At 40.8% G+C, this 16,252-nt stretch overlaps 1 protein-coding gene across 1 annotated transcript in view; it reads right to left on the bottom strand.

Moving 5' to 3' along the window:
- Positions 1-1,521: 1,521 nt before the first annotated feature.
- The window catches only part of TTC23L (tetratricopeptide repeat domain 23 like), a 42,390-nt gene continuing 27,659 nt past the window's right edge, over positions 1,522-16,252 (bottom strand). Inside the window, exons 9-10 of the mRNA XM_047767322.1 lie at positions 6,994-7,121; positions 1,522-1,724 (exon numbers count right to left, since the gene is read on the bottom strand). Coding sequence (XP_047623278.1) covers positions 1,539-1,724; positions 6,994-7,121 — 314 coding nt within the window. The 3' untranslated portion in view covers positions 1,522-1,538. The remainder of the gene's footprint in view (positions 1,725-6,993; positions 7,122-16,252) is intronic.

Consider the following 16,252-nt stretch of genomic DNA (forward strand, 5'->3'; position numbering starts at 1 on the left):
TCATTTTTGTTTTGTTGATTACAGACTCTATTGCAGTTCTAGATTTGGGAAATATTGCTCAACATTACTACATGTTAAGCTCTCTTCACTATTTTCAGTGTGGATTTGAATTTTTTAATTTGTTGTTTCCTTGAAATTCCTTCTTAATTCACCCTTAGCATTTTAATCTCATCTTTTGGCCTCAGAATGTCATCCTTTCATTTTAAAGTTTTCTCTCCTTACAAATTTATGATTCCATTACATAGCTGCCATCCATGTATCCTTATACCTTATTTTCAAAGGTTTTATTTTTCTCTGAATCTTCAAAATAAAGTTTTCTTTCTCCTGTTATTTAATATTTTTGTACTTATTTTCTGATTATATTTAGTTAACCTGAAATCAGAAAAAATATCTCCAGACTTGATATTTACCAATGTACATGTGTGGATTGTTTTTGACTCTTCCCTCTTGAATATTAGTTGACCTTTACCAACTTTTCCTCTGACATTGAACATATCTGGGTTCTGTGTAGCGATATCATTACCAATCTTACCAAGTCATTAGCTTGGTCTGTTAGTATATTGACTGGTTGAACAACTGTGGTCACATTTCTTGCCACCTCTTACTACCAGGGAATGACTTCTAGGGTTGTCTCAGCATCCTGGAAGGGGAACCAGTACTTGGGTAAGGATGGCTATATAAAGTGTTCCTTATTTCAACACAATCTTGGGTGCTTCCACAAGATTCTGCTACCACCATACCAAGATTCCAGGATTAGGGTGTTACTCTCTCAAGACTCTGGTCCAGGCATGGACACAACAAAAGCTTCTCTAGTGCTATTCTCCCTCAGCACATTTAAGAATGAAGAATTTTCAAAAGAGAACACTTCGAAGGAAGGAAGGAAGGGAGAGGGAGAGAGAGAGGAAGAGGAACAAAGAGAAAGAGGAAGAGAGAGAGAGGAAAGAAAGAAAGGGAAAGAAAGAAAGACAGAAAAACGAAAGGACCTGAAGAAGAAGTACTGAAGTGATGAAGGAAAGAAATCAAGAAACAAGAAAAGCAAAGAATGAACTAACTAGAGACCCGAGAGAGCTAGAAAATACACGAACTGACACTACTCACTACCCCATCCTCCTAACCCCTCATCCCGCAGACACTCCCTCCCTCAACTAAAGCTATCAAGAGAAAGAAAGAAAGAGTTCCCGTTGTGGCACAGTGGTTAACGAATCCGACTAGGAACCATGAGGTTACGGGTTCGATCCCTGGCCTTGCTCAGTGGGTTAAGGATCAGCGTTGCTGTGAGCTGTGGTGTAGGTTGCAGATGTGGCTCGGATCCCGCGTTGCTGTGGCTCTGGTGTAGCTCCAATTGGACCCCTAACCTGGGAACCTCCAAATGGCGCGGGAGCGGCCCAAGAAATGGCAAAAAGACAAAAAACAAAAAACAAAAGGAGAGAGGGAGGGAGGAAAGGAAGAAAGGAAGGAGAGAGAGGGAAGGGAAGGAAAAATTTTCCACACAGACACATACATAATTCTCTCTCTCTCCTCATATTGTGCTTATAGGCCTAGGAGCAAATGTAACAAAACCAGCCAGTATTCACCTTCCTTAGCAGCTGAATTGCTTTTTTGAGCTCTCCTTTGGCAAAGCGGATGCTGCTCATGTTATAAAACGTTTCAGCCACTTTTTCACAATAGTCCCCATAGTGGATGACTTGAGACTTCAGTGAAGCCTTTAGCAGTCTGTAAGCCTCCTAAGGAATAAAAAATACACATATTTTTTAATTAGCCTGGTAGTTCTGAAGGAGCATGCCAGTTGAATTCCATGAACTCTCTGTAGGAGGCCTTCTACTCCACAGTGGTATAACCCACCAGGATCAGTCAGCTGTGACGTGTCACCTAAGTAATATTTCCATAAAGAGTTAAATTCCAAGCTTATAATTCATAATAATAATTAATGCATATATATAATATTATTTAATCGTTATGACTATCCTATGAGAGAAATTTACTCTTTTTACAGATGAAGGAATGGGAATTAATAAAAGCTAAGGTTTTTGCCTAAGATCACACAGGCTAGAGTTACCAGTATCAAGATTCAAACCAGACAGTGTGAATTCCATAGCCCTTGCTCTTTTTTTTTTAACTGCTTTTTTAAAAAAATTTCAAACCTTTAGAAAAACTGAAAGAATAGTAGAATGAATAAACATAGTATTTTTGACTGGATTCACTAATGGCTATCATTTTGTTACATTTGCTTTATTGCATTCTCTCTTTAAAAAATTTATGTATAGGGAGTTCCCATTGTGGCTCAGCAGGTCACAAACCTGACTAGTATCCACGAGGATGAGGGTTCGATTCCTGACTTTGTTCAGTGGGTTAAGGATCCTGCATTGCTGTGGCTGTGGTGTAGGCTGGCAGCTACAGTTCCAATTCCACCCTAAGCCTGGGAATTTCCATATGCAGTAGGTACAGCCCTAAAAGGAAAAAAAAAAAAAAGAGAGAAAGAAAGAGAAATTAACAGAACATTGTAAATCAACTATAATAAAAAATTATATGTATATGTATTAGATAACATTATATATATGAATATATACACATTTTCTGTTGAAAATAAGTTGTACTTCAGATACTTCACCCCAAATACTTTAGCTTGTATCTTCTTAGAACAAGAACATTTCCCCACATAACTACAATAATACTCTCACTCAAAAATTTTTACATTGATATATTAATATATGCTCCATATTCAAATTTCCCCATTTTCTAATAACATTCTTTATAACTTTAAATAATCTAATGTCCAATCAAGAATCACATATTACAGGAGTTCCTGTCATGGCTCAGTGGTTAACAAATCTGACTAGGAACCATGAGGTTGTGGGTTCAATCCCTGGCCTCACTCAGTGGGTTAAGGATCCAGCATTGCCGTGACCTGTGGTGTAGGTCGCAGACACAGCTCGGATCCCACGTTGCTGTGGCTGTGGCGTAGGCCCGCAGCTACAGCTCTAATTAGACCCATAGCCTGGGAAGCTCCATATGCCATGGGTGTGGCCCTAGAAAATACAAAAAGACAAAAAAAAAAGAATCACATTATTACATTTAGTTTTCGTAATTCTTTAGTCTTCTTTCTTTCTTTTCCTTTGGCCTCACCTACAGTATATGGAAGTTCCCAGGCCAAGGATAGAACCCAAGCCACAGCAGTGATAACACTGAATCCTTAACTACTGGGCTACCAGGGAACTTCTCTTTAGTCTTCTTTATTTTTATTTTTTATTTTTTTGGCTGCACCTGTGGCATGTGGAAGTTCCTGGGTCAGGGATCAAATTCCTGCCAAAGCAGAGACCCAAGCCACTGCAGTGACAATGCCAGAAACTTAACCCACTGAACCACATGAGAACTCCCTCTTTAGTCTTCTTTAGTCTGGAGCAGTTCTCCTTCCCTTTCTTTCGGAATATTAGCACTTTTTTGTTTTCGGCCTCTGCTTGCAGTGGCTTGCTGTGGGATCTCAGTTCCCAGACCAGGTACTGAGTCTGGACCACAGTGGTGAAAGTGCTGAGTCCTAACCACTAGACCACCAGGGAACTCCCCTATATTGGATTTTTTTTTTTAGGGCCACACTCGCACCATGAGGAGGTTCCCAGGCTAGGGGTCAAATCGGGAGCTGTTGCTGCTGGCCTACGCCAGAGCCACAGCAACACGGGATCCGAGCTATGTCTGCGACCTACACCACAGCTCATGGCAATGCTGGATCCTTAACCCACTAAGCAAGGCCAGGGATTGAACCCGAGACCTCATGGGTCCTAGTCGGGTTCATTTCCGCTGCACCACAACAGGAACTCCTGGATTTTTTTTTTTTTTTTTAAGTCCAGGCTGGTTGTCTTTCAGCTCAGCTCTCACTCTTAACTACTTACTCTACAGCATATATGATTTAGAGAAAAATTAAGTATATCTTGGAAGTTATTCATAGAACAACATTGCTTATACTCATTGGATTTCCCAATGTGATTTCTTTAGAGAGAGTGAAGAGGTATAGTTATTGCTGGCATCCTCAAGAACGGCACATCACCCTTCACCTGTATTAACTATGTTGACATTTATAAACAGAACATTTCTTTGGAACTGAGTTTGAGTATGTAATCAAAATCCTTCATACGTAGCCTGTCAGAATAAACATAAAAAGGATGTCAATTGTTGCTTTCTAGGAAACACTGCCAATAATTTAGGAATTTCAAGGCTCTATATTATATTTGCATTTTTCAGAATAGGAAAACATGCATGTAAATAGATTATTTTCCTATTTTTTCAGTGTACAAGTTTTTCACCTCCTTGGTTAAGTTTATTGCTAAATATTTCATTCTTTTTGATGCTGTTATACATGGGAGTGTTTTTTCTTTTCTTTTTTTTGGCTTTTTAGGTCTGCACCCATGGCATATGGAAGTTCCTGGGCTGGGGGCAGGGGGGAGTCAAATCAGAACTGCAACTGTAGGCCTACACCAGAGCCACAGCAATGCCAGATCTGAACTTCATCTGCAACCAACGCTGTAGCTTTCAGCAATGGCGGATCCTTAACCCACTGAGCAAGGCCCACATCCTCATAGATACTAGTTAGGTTCTTAACCTGATGAGCCACAATGGGAAATTCAATGGGAGTGTTTTCTTAATTTCCTTTTCAGATTGTTCATCATTAGTATATAGAAATGCAGCTGACGGGAGTTCCTGTTGTGGCGCAGTGGTTAACGAATCCAACTAGGAACCATGAGGTTATAGGTTTGGTCCCTGGCCTTGCTCAGTGGGTTAAGGATCCGCCGTTGCCATGAGCTGTGGTGTAGGTCGCAGATGTGGATCGGACCCTGCACTGCTGTGGCTTTGGTGTAGGCCGGTGGCTACAGCTCAGATTAGGCCCCTAGCCTGGGAACCTCCATATGCCCGGGAGTGGCTCTGGAAAGGCAAAAAGACAAAAAAAAAAATAATAATAATAAAATAGGAGTTCCCGTCGTGGCGCAGTGGTTAACGAATCTGACTAGGAACCATGAGGTTGTGGGTTCGGTCCTTGCGCTTGCTCAGTGGGTTAACGATCCGGCGTTGCCGTGAGCTGTGGTGTAGGTTGCAGACGTGGCTCGGATCCCACGTTGCTGTGGCTCTGGCGTAGGCCGGAGACTACAGCTCCTATTAGACCCCTAGCCTGGGAACCTCCATATGCCACGGGAGCGGCCCAAGAAATAGCAAAAAGCCAAAAAATAATAATAATAATAATAGTAATAAAATAAAATTCAGCAAAGTAATTCAGCAGTTACTAAGCACCTACTATGTACCAGTCACTGCTTTAGGCATTAGGGACACTGCTGTGAATAAAACAGGCAAAAACCCTTGCCCTCATGGAGCTTGTTTTCTAGGAGCAAAGGTGACCTGTCCACAGTCCTGCCTGTGGTTGAGATGCAGAGCCACCTGGCACTCAGGTGCCTTTGCATCTCTGCTTAGGAGCTTGGTTCACTTGGTTAGAAGCAGAGAGCTCTTAGGCATTGCTACTGGTGTCTTATCACAAAGTCATGATGTTCATTGTATCAGAGCATAACGAGGATAAGCCATGAGATTCTGGCGAAGAACTTTTACATCTTGGAAATTAAAATATTAGATCAATCTTTGGCTTTGCTATCTCAACTTAATCTTCTGAACCAACAGAAAATATCGCAACCACTATAAAAAATGTTGCAGGGAGTTCCCGTCGTGGCGCAGTGGTTAACGAATCCGACTAGGAACCATGAGGTTGTGGGTTCGGTCCCTGCGCTTGCTCAGTGGGTTAACGATCCGGCGTTGCCGTGAGCTGTGGTGTAGGTTGCAGACGTGGCTCGGATCCAGCGTTGTTGTGGCTCTGGCGTAGGCTGGTGGCTGCAGCTCCAATTCGACCCCTATCCTGGGAACCTCCATGTGCCACAGGAGTGGCCAAAGAAATAGCAAAAAGACCAAAAAAAAAAAAGAAAAAAAAATGTTGCAAACCACTATAAGGTTTTTCTGCCTTTACAAGTGGCAATTAAAATAGGATGAAAGAAAATATCATCATTTATAAAAATGTTCAAATGTAGAATAAAAGTTTTTTCTTCATTCCTTGAAAAAAAAAATTCTTACTTATTATGTGTCTAGAGCCCTACTCTTAAACTGGCTTTCACATGACCAATGAGACCATGCTAGGTTCCTGTCTGTTTCTCACAAGCCTGAGGAAGAATAAAGTTGGTCAGATCAGAGTCATGTGGGATCTCATGATGAATAAAGGTCTTCATTGCCTTCATGCTGACTCAACACATAAAGTTCAGGTCCAAAGTTTTTGAGTAAGAGCTTAGACTCAAAAGACTTCCAAGTAAAAAAGCCAGCAATCGAAAGCATGTTCTATGACTTTTGTGTGAAAGCAAAAGTTTAGCTAATAAAGAGCTGAAGACCAGAAACTGAGAAGGAAACAAGGAATCAAGAGAAAAAGAAACTATCAGTTATATCCAAAGGTGAAAGCCAATTTTGACTTGAAATATTAAATGTACAAGACCAGAGGTCATACATGACCTGGATTTGAAGAACGTCATGTTTCTAGATACAAAAAAAATAATAATTTTTTTTTTTACTTTTGTCTTTTTAGGGCTGTACCTGTAGCATATGGAGATTCCCAGGCTAGGGGTCAAATCAGAAATATAGCTGCTGGCCTATACCACAGCCACAGCAAGGAGGGATCCGAGCTGTATCTGCAACCTACACCACAGCTCACGACAATGCCGGATCCTTAACCCACTGAGCGAGGCAAAGGATTGAACCCGTGTCCTCAAGGATACTAGTCGGGTTTGTTTATCACTGAGCCATGGCAGGAACTCCAGCAAAATAATTTTTACAACTAATATTGCAAGCCGCACCAGCCCTATTTTTATTTCTGGCTTAACCTGAGCCTTCTCAGCACTCCAGTTTCAGAATTATAAGATGAAAAAGGCTGTTCCTATTCAATAAAAAATCTAGCAATTACATTTATGAGCTGATGATATTTACCAGTTTTTCCCCATTTTGGATAAGCCATTTGCAAAATTCTTCACTAGTGTTCAGTGTTTCATAATCCTCTGGGCCCAATGGTGTTTGATATGCAGTGATACTTTTTAAAAAATATATTTCAACAGCATCTGCAAAAAAAGAAACACAATTATCTAAGGCAAGCTGCTAGCCTTTACAAGTATCTAATTTCAGCTTTGGCTCAATTAATCAGACATTTTCATGCTTAAAGCCTATGCCCGTCCTCTTTCAAGGACTCATAAAAACCTCAAAAAGTCTGAGATATAATTTGATGGCATCAGATGATGACCTGATTTTATTCTCTTCATGAAATGCATGGATTTTCTGTAGGAAAAGAAAGCTTATGTCTGAAGAGTCTTATCCTAAGTCCCCAAATAACCACCCCATTACACTCCCAAGTACAATGCAAGACCATGTTTTTAGCTAAATTAAAGTCTGATGGAGATTGCTGTTTACTGGGGTTTCTATTCAGTGTACACGTGTGTGGAGAGAGAGAGAGAGAGGATGAGTTTTGGTTTTAAAAGAACTTTAAATACACAGTTGTTATTGTTTAAAACTTTACTCTTAATGTTATCTTTTATTCCAAACATAATAGATGTTTATGTAATCAGTCTAGAAAATGCAGAGAAACAAGAAAATAAAAATTATCTCCATACACATCACTTAGGAAAAGCAATGTTAACATCTTTTTTTTTACCACTGTATTACGGTACAATTTGTGTACCATACACTCTCAAATTGTAATTATACCATCTGATAAAGTTATAGTCAGTTTATAAGGTTTTGTAATCGTGATCAAAATCCAGTTTTAAAGCACGTCCATCACCCCCCAAAATAGCTCTTTAGGGCTGGCTGCAGTCAATTCTGGCTCTCAGCCCCAGTCTCAAGCAATCACTGACCTATTTTCCATCTCCATGCATTTGTATTTTCTAGAAATGTCACATAAATGGATCCATACGATATGTAGTCTTTTCAGGCTAGAATCTTTCACTTAGTATGCTGTTTTTTAGGTTCACCCATGTTATTGCATGAATTAGTACTTCACTCCTTTTTATTGATGAGTAGCATATATAATGTTTTGTTTACACATTCACAAGTTGATGAAAATTTGTGTTTGTATATATAACCTATAATAATTATCTACATACTTATCAGTTCCAAGTCTCTTCATTCCTTTCTGTGAATTTGAGTTACCATCAGCTGTCATTTTCTTTCAGCCGAAGGGCTTCCTTTAGCATTTTAGGGCGAGACCACTACCAACAAATCCTGTGTTTATTTATCAGGAAATGTTTTTATCTTACCTTAATTTTTGAAGGACAGTTTTCTTGAATGTACAATTCTTGGCTGAATTTTACTACAGTATTTTGAACATGTTATTCCACTGCCTTCTGGCCTCCATTTATCTAATGAAAAATCAACCATTAATCAAATTGTTCCCCTGTATAGAGTTGTTTTTCCACTGCTGCTTTTAAGATTTTCCCTGCCATTCAGCAATTTGACTATGTGTCTAGTTGTGGTTTTCTTTGTGCTTACCCTGCTTGGCATTGAGACTTTTGGATCTGTGGATAACATTTTTACCAAATTTGGGAACTCTTGGAGTTCCCATCATGGCTCAGTGGCTAACAAATCCAACTAGGAACCATGAGGTTGCAGGTTCAATCCCTGGCCTTGCTCAGTGGGTTAAGGATCTGGCGTTGCCGTGAGCTGTGGTATAGGTCGCAGACACGGCTCGGATCCTGTATTGCTGTGGCTCTGGCGTAGGCCGGTGACTACAGCTCCGATTAGACCCCTAGCCTGGGAACCTCCATATGCCGAGGATGCGGCCCTAGAAAAGGCAACAAGACAAAAAAACAAAACAAAACAAATTTGGGAACTCTGGGGCCATTATTTCTTTAGATGATTTTTTGGCTCATTCTTTCACCTCTCCTTATGGAGCTCCCATTACATGAGTGTTGAGACATCTGCTGTGTTCCCAGAGACATCTTATACTCTGCTCCATTTCTTTTCAATATCTCCTATCTCTGTTCTTTGGATTGGACCTTCTCTAGTGACCTACCTTTGAGCGATCTCTACCTTTTTCTGCCATCTCAGATCTGATGGTGAGACCATTAACACATTTTTCATTCAGTTACCATATCTTAAAACTCCAGGAGTTCCCGTCGTGGTGCAGTGGTTAACAAATCCGACTAGGAACCATGAGGTTGCGGGTTCGGTCCCTGCCCTTGCTCAGTGGGTTAACGATGCGGCGTTGCCGTGAGCTGTGGTGTAGGTTGCAGACGCGGCTCGGATCCCGCGTTGCTGTGGCTCTGGTGTAGGCCGGTGGCTACAGCTCCGATTCAACCCCTAGCCTGGGAACCTCCATATGCCGAGGGAGCGGCCCAAGAAATAGCAACAACAACAACAACAACAACAAAGACAAAAAGACAAAAAAAAAAAAAAAACTCCAGAATTTCCATTTTAGCTGGTTTTTTAAAAGTAGTTTTATATTTCTCTATTGAGATTTCCTATTTACTAAGTAATTTTCATAGCAATTTCTTTTAATTCTTCAAACACTTTCCTTTAATTCTCTGAACATATTTATGATAGGTGCTTTGACATCTTTGCTAAATCCAACATCTGGCCCACTCAGAGTCCATTTTTATTGATGATCTTTTTTTGTTTGAGTCACAGATTCCTATATCTTTGTACTCTTGTTTCTTTTTTGTTGACAACTGTACATTTTAGATAATATATAGGAGCAATAACAGATTCTGATACATCTTTGTGGGGTTTTGTTTTGTTTTTTAAGTAAACTACAAAATCTGTCTTCCGCATGGAGTTTGGAGGCTAATGTCCTTGCTCTGGTGTTATTTGTATGTTTGGTTTTTCATTTTTGCTTTTGATTAATAACTTTTTAGAGCAGTTTTACAGTCACAGCAAAATTGAATGAAAGATAACAGAGATTTCCAATATAACCCTGCCACCAAAATACATACTTTCGATGGTTAATTTTATGTGTCAACTTTACTGGGCTAAGGGATACCAGATAAGCTGGTAGAGCATAATTTCTGGGAGTTCCTGCTGTGATGCAAGGGGATCAGTGGCTTCTTGGGAGCACTGGGATGCAGGTTCAATTCCCAGCCAGCACAGTGGGTTAAGGATTCAGCGTTGCCGCAGCTGCAGCTTAGGTCATGACTGCGGCTCAGATCTAACACCTCTGGCCTGAGAATGCTGTATGCTACCAGGCAGCCAAAAAGGGAAAATAAAAGAGAAAAGTATAATTCATGGTGTGTCTGTGGTGGTACTTCTGGAAGATATTAGCATTTAAATTTATACTGAGTAAAGAAGATCTACTCTTACCAAAAGAGGTAGGAATCATCCAATCCACTGGGGGCCTGAACAGAATCAGAAAAGGGCAAAGGAAGAGTGAATTTTCTCCTCTTGAGCTGAGAAATCCATCTACTCTTGCCCTTTGAGCCTTTGGACCCCAAGACTTATACCAGTTCCCCCACCACCACCACATGCCCCAGTTCTCAGGCCTTTGGCCTAATACTGGGATTTACACTATCTGCTCCCCCTGGTTCTCAACCTTCAGACTCAGACTAAATTTTGCCACCAGTGCTCCTGGTTCTTTAGCTTGCAGATGGCAGATTATGGTATTTTTCATCCTCTATAACCACAATTGAGCCAATTTAGCTCCTTTTACTTATCTCTATCTACATACCCTGTTATATTTCTCTCAAGAACACTGACTAATAAAGACTTTGGTACCAACATGGAGTTTCACTGACCAAGGCCAACCTGGTTATGGCCACCACTGAATGCCCAATCTGCCAGCAGAGAGACCAACACTGAGCTCCCAATATGGCACCTTTCCCCAGGTTATCAGCCATCTACCTGGTAACAGATTGGTTATTGAACAACTTCCATCATGGAAGGGGCAGATAGCTGCAATAGATAGCCACTCTGGATGCAGACTTGCATTTCCTGCATGCAATGCCTCTGCCAAAACTACTATCTGTGAACTTACAGAACTCTCTTTTCCCCATCATGGTATTCTACACAATATTGCTTCAGATCAAGGAATTCACTTCACAGCACACGAAGGGTGGCAATGCACCCGTGCTCAAGGAATTCACCACTTTAGGATGGATACCACCACCCTCAAGCCGCTGGCTTGATAGAACAGTGGAATGCCTTTTGAAGACTCAGTTACAGTGTCAGATAGGTGGCAATAATTTGCAAGGCTGGGTCGAGCCTCTCCAGAAAGCTGTATATTCTCTGAATCAGATCCAGCATATGGTGTTATTTCTCTAATAGGGAGTTTTCACAGGTCTAGGAATCAAGGGTAGAAATGTGAGTAGCATCTCTCACTAGTACCTCATGACCCATTAGCAAAAGTCTTTCTGCTCCCATAACTTTATGCTCTGCTGGCCTAGAGGTCTTAGTTCCAGAGGAGAAAATGCTTCCACCAGGAAAAACAGCAGTGATTCCACTGAACTGGAAGTTAAGACCAACACCTGACCACTTTGGGTTCCTCATGCCTTTGAATCAATAGACAAGGAAAGGAGTTATTGTGCTCACTGGGGTGACTGATCCGGACCACTAAGGGGAAATCAAAGTACCTCTCCACAATGGAGACTGGAATACAGGAGATCCCTTAGGGCTTCTTATAGTATCGCTATGCCTTGTGATTAAGGTCAATGGGAAACTACAACATCCCAATCCTGGCCAGATTAGTAAAGACCCAGAACCTTCAGGAATGAAGGTTTGAGTCACCTCACCAGGTAAAGAACTATTACCAGCTGAGGTGCTTGCTAAAGACAAAAGGAATATACAATGAGTAGTAGAAAAAGGTAGTTATAAATACCACCTATGACCACATAACAGTTACAGAAATGCGGACTGTAATTGTAATGGGTATTTCCTCCTTATTTTGCTGTGGATACATTTGTGTGTGTATATATATACACACATTAAGCAAATATCCTTTGTTTTCTTCCCTCTTTTATTCTCTTATGTTATATAAGATGTATTATCTTTATACCAGTATTTAAGTATCATTGATTTTACATCATACTTTCAAGTTATGGGATACCAGGAGACAAGTAAACATCCTAAAAGAACTTTACCTCTTCTTCTGAGGAAGGGGTTAGGGTGTTTGCAATTGCATCTCAGATAGCTGTATCATGTCAGCTGGAATTATGACTCTGTTATTGTCTTTATTTGGGGGTTATGTTTACTATGCACACATATCAAGTTGAAAAAGAGTGGTTACTTTTGTGTCAACTTGACTGGGCTAAGGGATGCCCAAATAGCTAGGAAAACATTATTTCTGGGGTTCCTGTCATGGTTCAGGGGAAACGAATCCGACTAGGAACCATGAGATTGCGGGTTCGATCTCTGGCCTCGATCAGTGGGTTAAGGATCCAGCGTTGCCGTGAGCTGTGGTGTAGGTCGCAGACACGGCTCAGATCTGGCATTGCTGTGGCTCTGGCGTAGGCCGGCAGGAACAGCTCCAATTAGACCCCTAGGCTGGGAAACTCCATACACCATGGGTGAAGGCCTAAAAAGACAAAAGACAAAAAAAAATAATAATTATTTCTGAGTGTGTCTGTGAGGGTGTCTTCAAGAGAGCTTAGCAACCGGATCAGTAGACTCTGTAAAGGTCTACCCTCACCAATGTGGGAGGGTGTCATCCAGTCTCTTGAGGACCAAATAAAACAGGAACAACAACCAAGGCAGAGGAAGAGTGAATTCTCTGTCTTCCTGAGCTAGAAAATCCACCTTCTGCCCTTGGACATCACATAGTTGTTTTAAATTCCCAGTCTGATAATGCCAGCATACCTGCCATATCTGTGTATGGTTCTAATGCTTGCTCTGTCTCTTCAAATTGTGTTTTAGCCTTTCAGTATGCCTTGTAATTTTTTCTTGCTAGCTGGTCATGATGTATTAGATAAAAGGCTCTAAAAAGCCCTTTAGTAATGTAGTAGTAAGGGGTTGCGGGAAGGGAAACTCTTTAGAGTCCTCTCATGGGGTCCCAGTCTTTTGGTGAGCCCATGCCTCTGGACTGTGAACTTCACAGTCTCCCCATCCCGCAGGTACATAGGATGGAGGAGACTGGAGCTGGGCAATTCCATGTCCCCAGGCTAGTTAGGCTCCAAAAAACAAACAAACAAACAAACAAACAAACAACAACAAAAAACCCAATAGTTAGGATCTGGTAAAAGTAGTTTCTCTTGAAGACAAACCTTGTTAAGCAGAATGCTCTGGTATATTTTCAAATGGTTACTCCTCCTCACTCCCTTCTGGAAGCAACGGGGGATTTTTCTGCAATATTCACTTTGAGAATGTGGTCAAACTCCTGGAGATAAAACACAAAAGTGTGGGGGCTCCCCTACGACTGAATACCCTTGGAATTTTTAACTCTCAGACTTGCCCACACTGAGCTTCCAGAAATTTATCAGTTGCAGTTCCGGTTTTCCTACCCCAGTCCTCATCCCTATGAAGATGTGTTATCTGTTCTGGTAAATTGGGATCCTCTGTATTTGCCTGTCTAATTTCAGGGGCATCAGCTTGCTCTGTGATCTCACTTCTCTGCAAGATCTAAGAAGAGTTGTTGATTTTTCAGTTTGTCCAAGCTCCTACATACTGGACGAGAAACTGAAAGTCTTTGCTCAGGTTTTAATGTGTATTTTTCTTTCTAGTCTGGAGTCCCAGGGGTGACCCTGTGTCTGCATAGCTTAGTGTTGACCCACTGGCTTGGGAAGAGGTTGTGCTCAAGTAGCTCCAGACTCTGGCTTTGTGAGTGATCTGTATGTTGACTGGGGAGTGCATTTAAAGCGCTACCACATTTCAAGTCTCCTTTGGTTCTTAATTTCCCCTGGACTTTCCAGAGTCCCCTGCATGTGTATGTAGTTTTCAGTGGGCCAGGGACATTGGGAGAGCTTATCTAGCCCTTCTATGGCTCTCTCATTCCCAGGTTCTTCTGGTTAAAATTTCTGACTGGCCTGCAACTGACACCAACCAGTACAGCAACTTCAAGCTAACAAATATCAGGCTTTCCCCAATTCGTTTCCCACTAAGTTAACCACTTTTACCTGATAAATCCATAGGCGTTTCCCCCTTGCAGTAAAGTGATTCAGCAGTCTCTTCGGCCAGCAAACCTGCTGGATCTCTTGGCGAGGCCCATGCTGATAAAATTGCTCTTCTCATGGACTGAGCTGGGGCCGTGGATGGATGAGAGCACCCCAGGCAAGATGGCCAGGAAGACACTCTTATCGCCTAAAGCTCAAACAGTTTTTTGCAATGTGTTGTTTGCTTTTCTAGTTCCAATGCCCTGAAATGGTGGTAGTGGTGGTGGTTGTTTTTAATCATGTTATACAGTGTGAGTGTGCGTGTGCGCGTGTGTGCACGCGCGTGCGCACTGTGGGTGTTAAGAGAATACACAGACCTCTTCACAAAACCATAGCCAGAAGTCTCTGCCTCTGTTTACATTTCGATGCACATTCTGAGGCAGTTTTACTTATTTTGCAGTTCACTTCTCATGTTTACATATATGTAACCATAAAATAGTATTTTCTGTGCCCTAAAAATGCAAGTTATTTTTTTTCCTTAATGCTGTTTTTAAAAATTAACCTTCTCTTAGAGTTCCCTGGTGCCCTAGAAGCTAAGATTCTGGCATTGTCACTGCTGTGGCTTGGGTTACTGCTGTGGTGCAGGTTCGATCCCTGGCCCAAGACCTTCTGCATGCTGGGAGTGCAACCAAAAAAAATTCACCTTCTCTTTTGTTTATAAAATCTAGCCCGTTTAAACACTACAGAATTCTATCTAGTTAATATACCAAATTTTCCTTTTATTTATTGATAAGAGATGTTTTCTAATTTTTCATGATTACAAATAATGCCAGTGAACTTCCTTATACGTTTCCTTTTCAATTTTACTAGATATTGTCAAATTGGCCCCAGAATTTCATATCGATTTACACTATCACTCCCACCAGCTATGAATGAGCAATCTGTTTACCCACCATCTGACAAATACTAGATATTTTCCAATTTTTAAAATTTTCACATAGGATGAATGAAAACTTGATCTCATTGTAGGTCTAAAATACACATAGTTTTAAGATGTGTGACATCCTGCCAAATTGCCCTTCAGGGAGTTTGTAATCAAACTGCTCTCATCAATCCTAAATGTTCTCTTTTTAAAAAATATTGAAAATTTGATAGGAGAATATTGGTATCTCTGTTGTTGTATATTATTTCTTGACTATTGTAGAGTAAATGTAAATTTTAGCTCTTACATTTAGGATACTGATTTTTTTCTGTCTTTTTTTAGGGCCGCACATGCAGCACATGGCAGTTCCCAGACTAGGGGTTGAATTGGAGCTATAGCTGCTGACCTACACCACAGCCACAGCAATGCAGGATCCCAGCCACAACTGCAACCTATACCACAGCTCACAGCAATGCTGGATCCTTAACCCACTGAGCAGAACCAGGGACAGAACCTATGTCCTCATGGATACTAGGTGGTTTGTTACTGCTAAGCCACAATGGGAACTCCTAGGACACCGAATCATTTTGAGTTAATGTTTATATACAATATAAGAGTGTTTTAGGGGTTTTCAAGCATATGGATACCAATTATTCTGATACTATTTGTTGAGAAGACTATCATTTACACACTGAATTGCTTTTGTACCCGTGTCAAAAATTAATTGGCCATTAATTAGATCTATTTCTGAACTCCCCTTGTGATCCAATGATTCTGATCTTTGTCTGTCCCTTCACCAGTAATACTCACTCGATAACTGTTGCCTTATAGGAAATCTTAAAATCAAGTAGTATGATTCTTCCAATTGTATTATTTTTAAAAATTGTCTTGGCTTCTTAGTTTCTTTGCTTTTCCACATAAATTTCAGAGTCAGCTTGTCTATATTTATAAAATTCCTGCTGGGATTCTGACTGTAATTGAGTTAAACCCATAGACGAATTTGGGAAGAACTGACATATTTACTATACTGAATCCTCCAATCCACGAGCACAGTATATCTCTACCTATTTAGGTCATCTCTGACATCTTTGATCAGGATTTTGTAGGTTTCAGCACACAGACCCTGTGCATCTCTTGTTAGATTTATACCTAAGTATTTCCTTTGGGAGAAGAGGGCTATTATAAGTGATATTAAAAAAAAAAACAAAAACACCTTCGTTTCCAGTTGTACAGTGCTAATATAGAACCATTGACTGGCTTTTCT

The sequence above is a fragment of the Phacochoerus africanus genome, chromosome 1, assembly GCF_016906955.1.
Source record: "Phacochoerus africanus isolate WHEZ1 chromosome 1, ROS_Pafr_v1, whole genome shotgun sequence".
In the NCBI taxonomy this organism is placed as follows: Eukaryota; Metazoa; Chordata; class Mammalia; order Artiodactyla; family Suidae; genus Phacochoerus; species Phacochoerus africanus.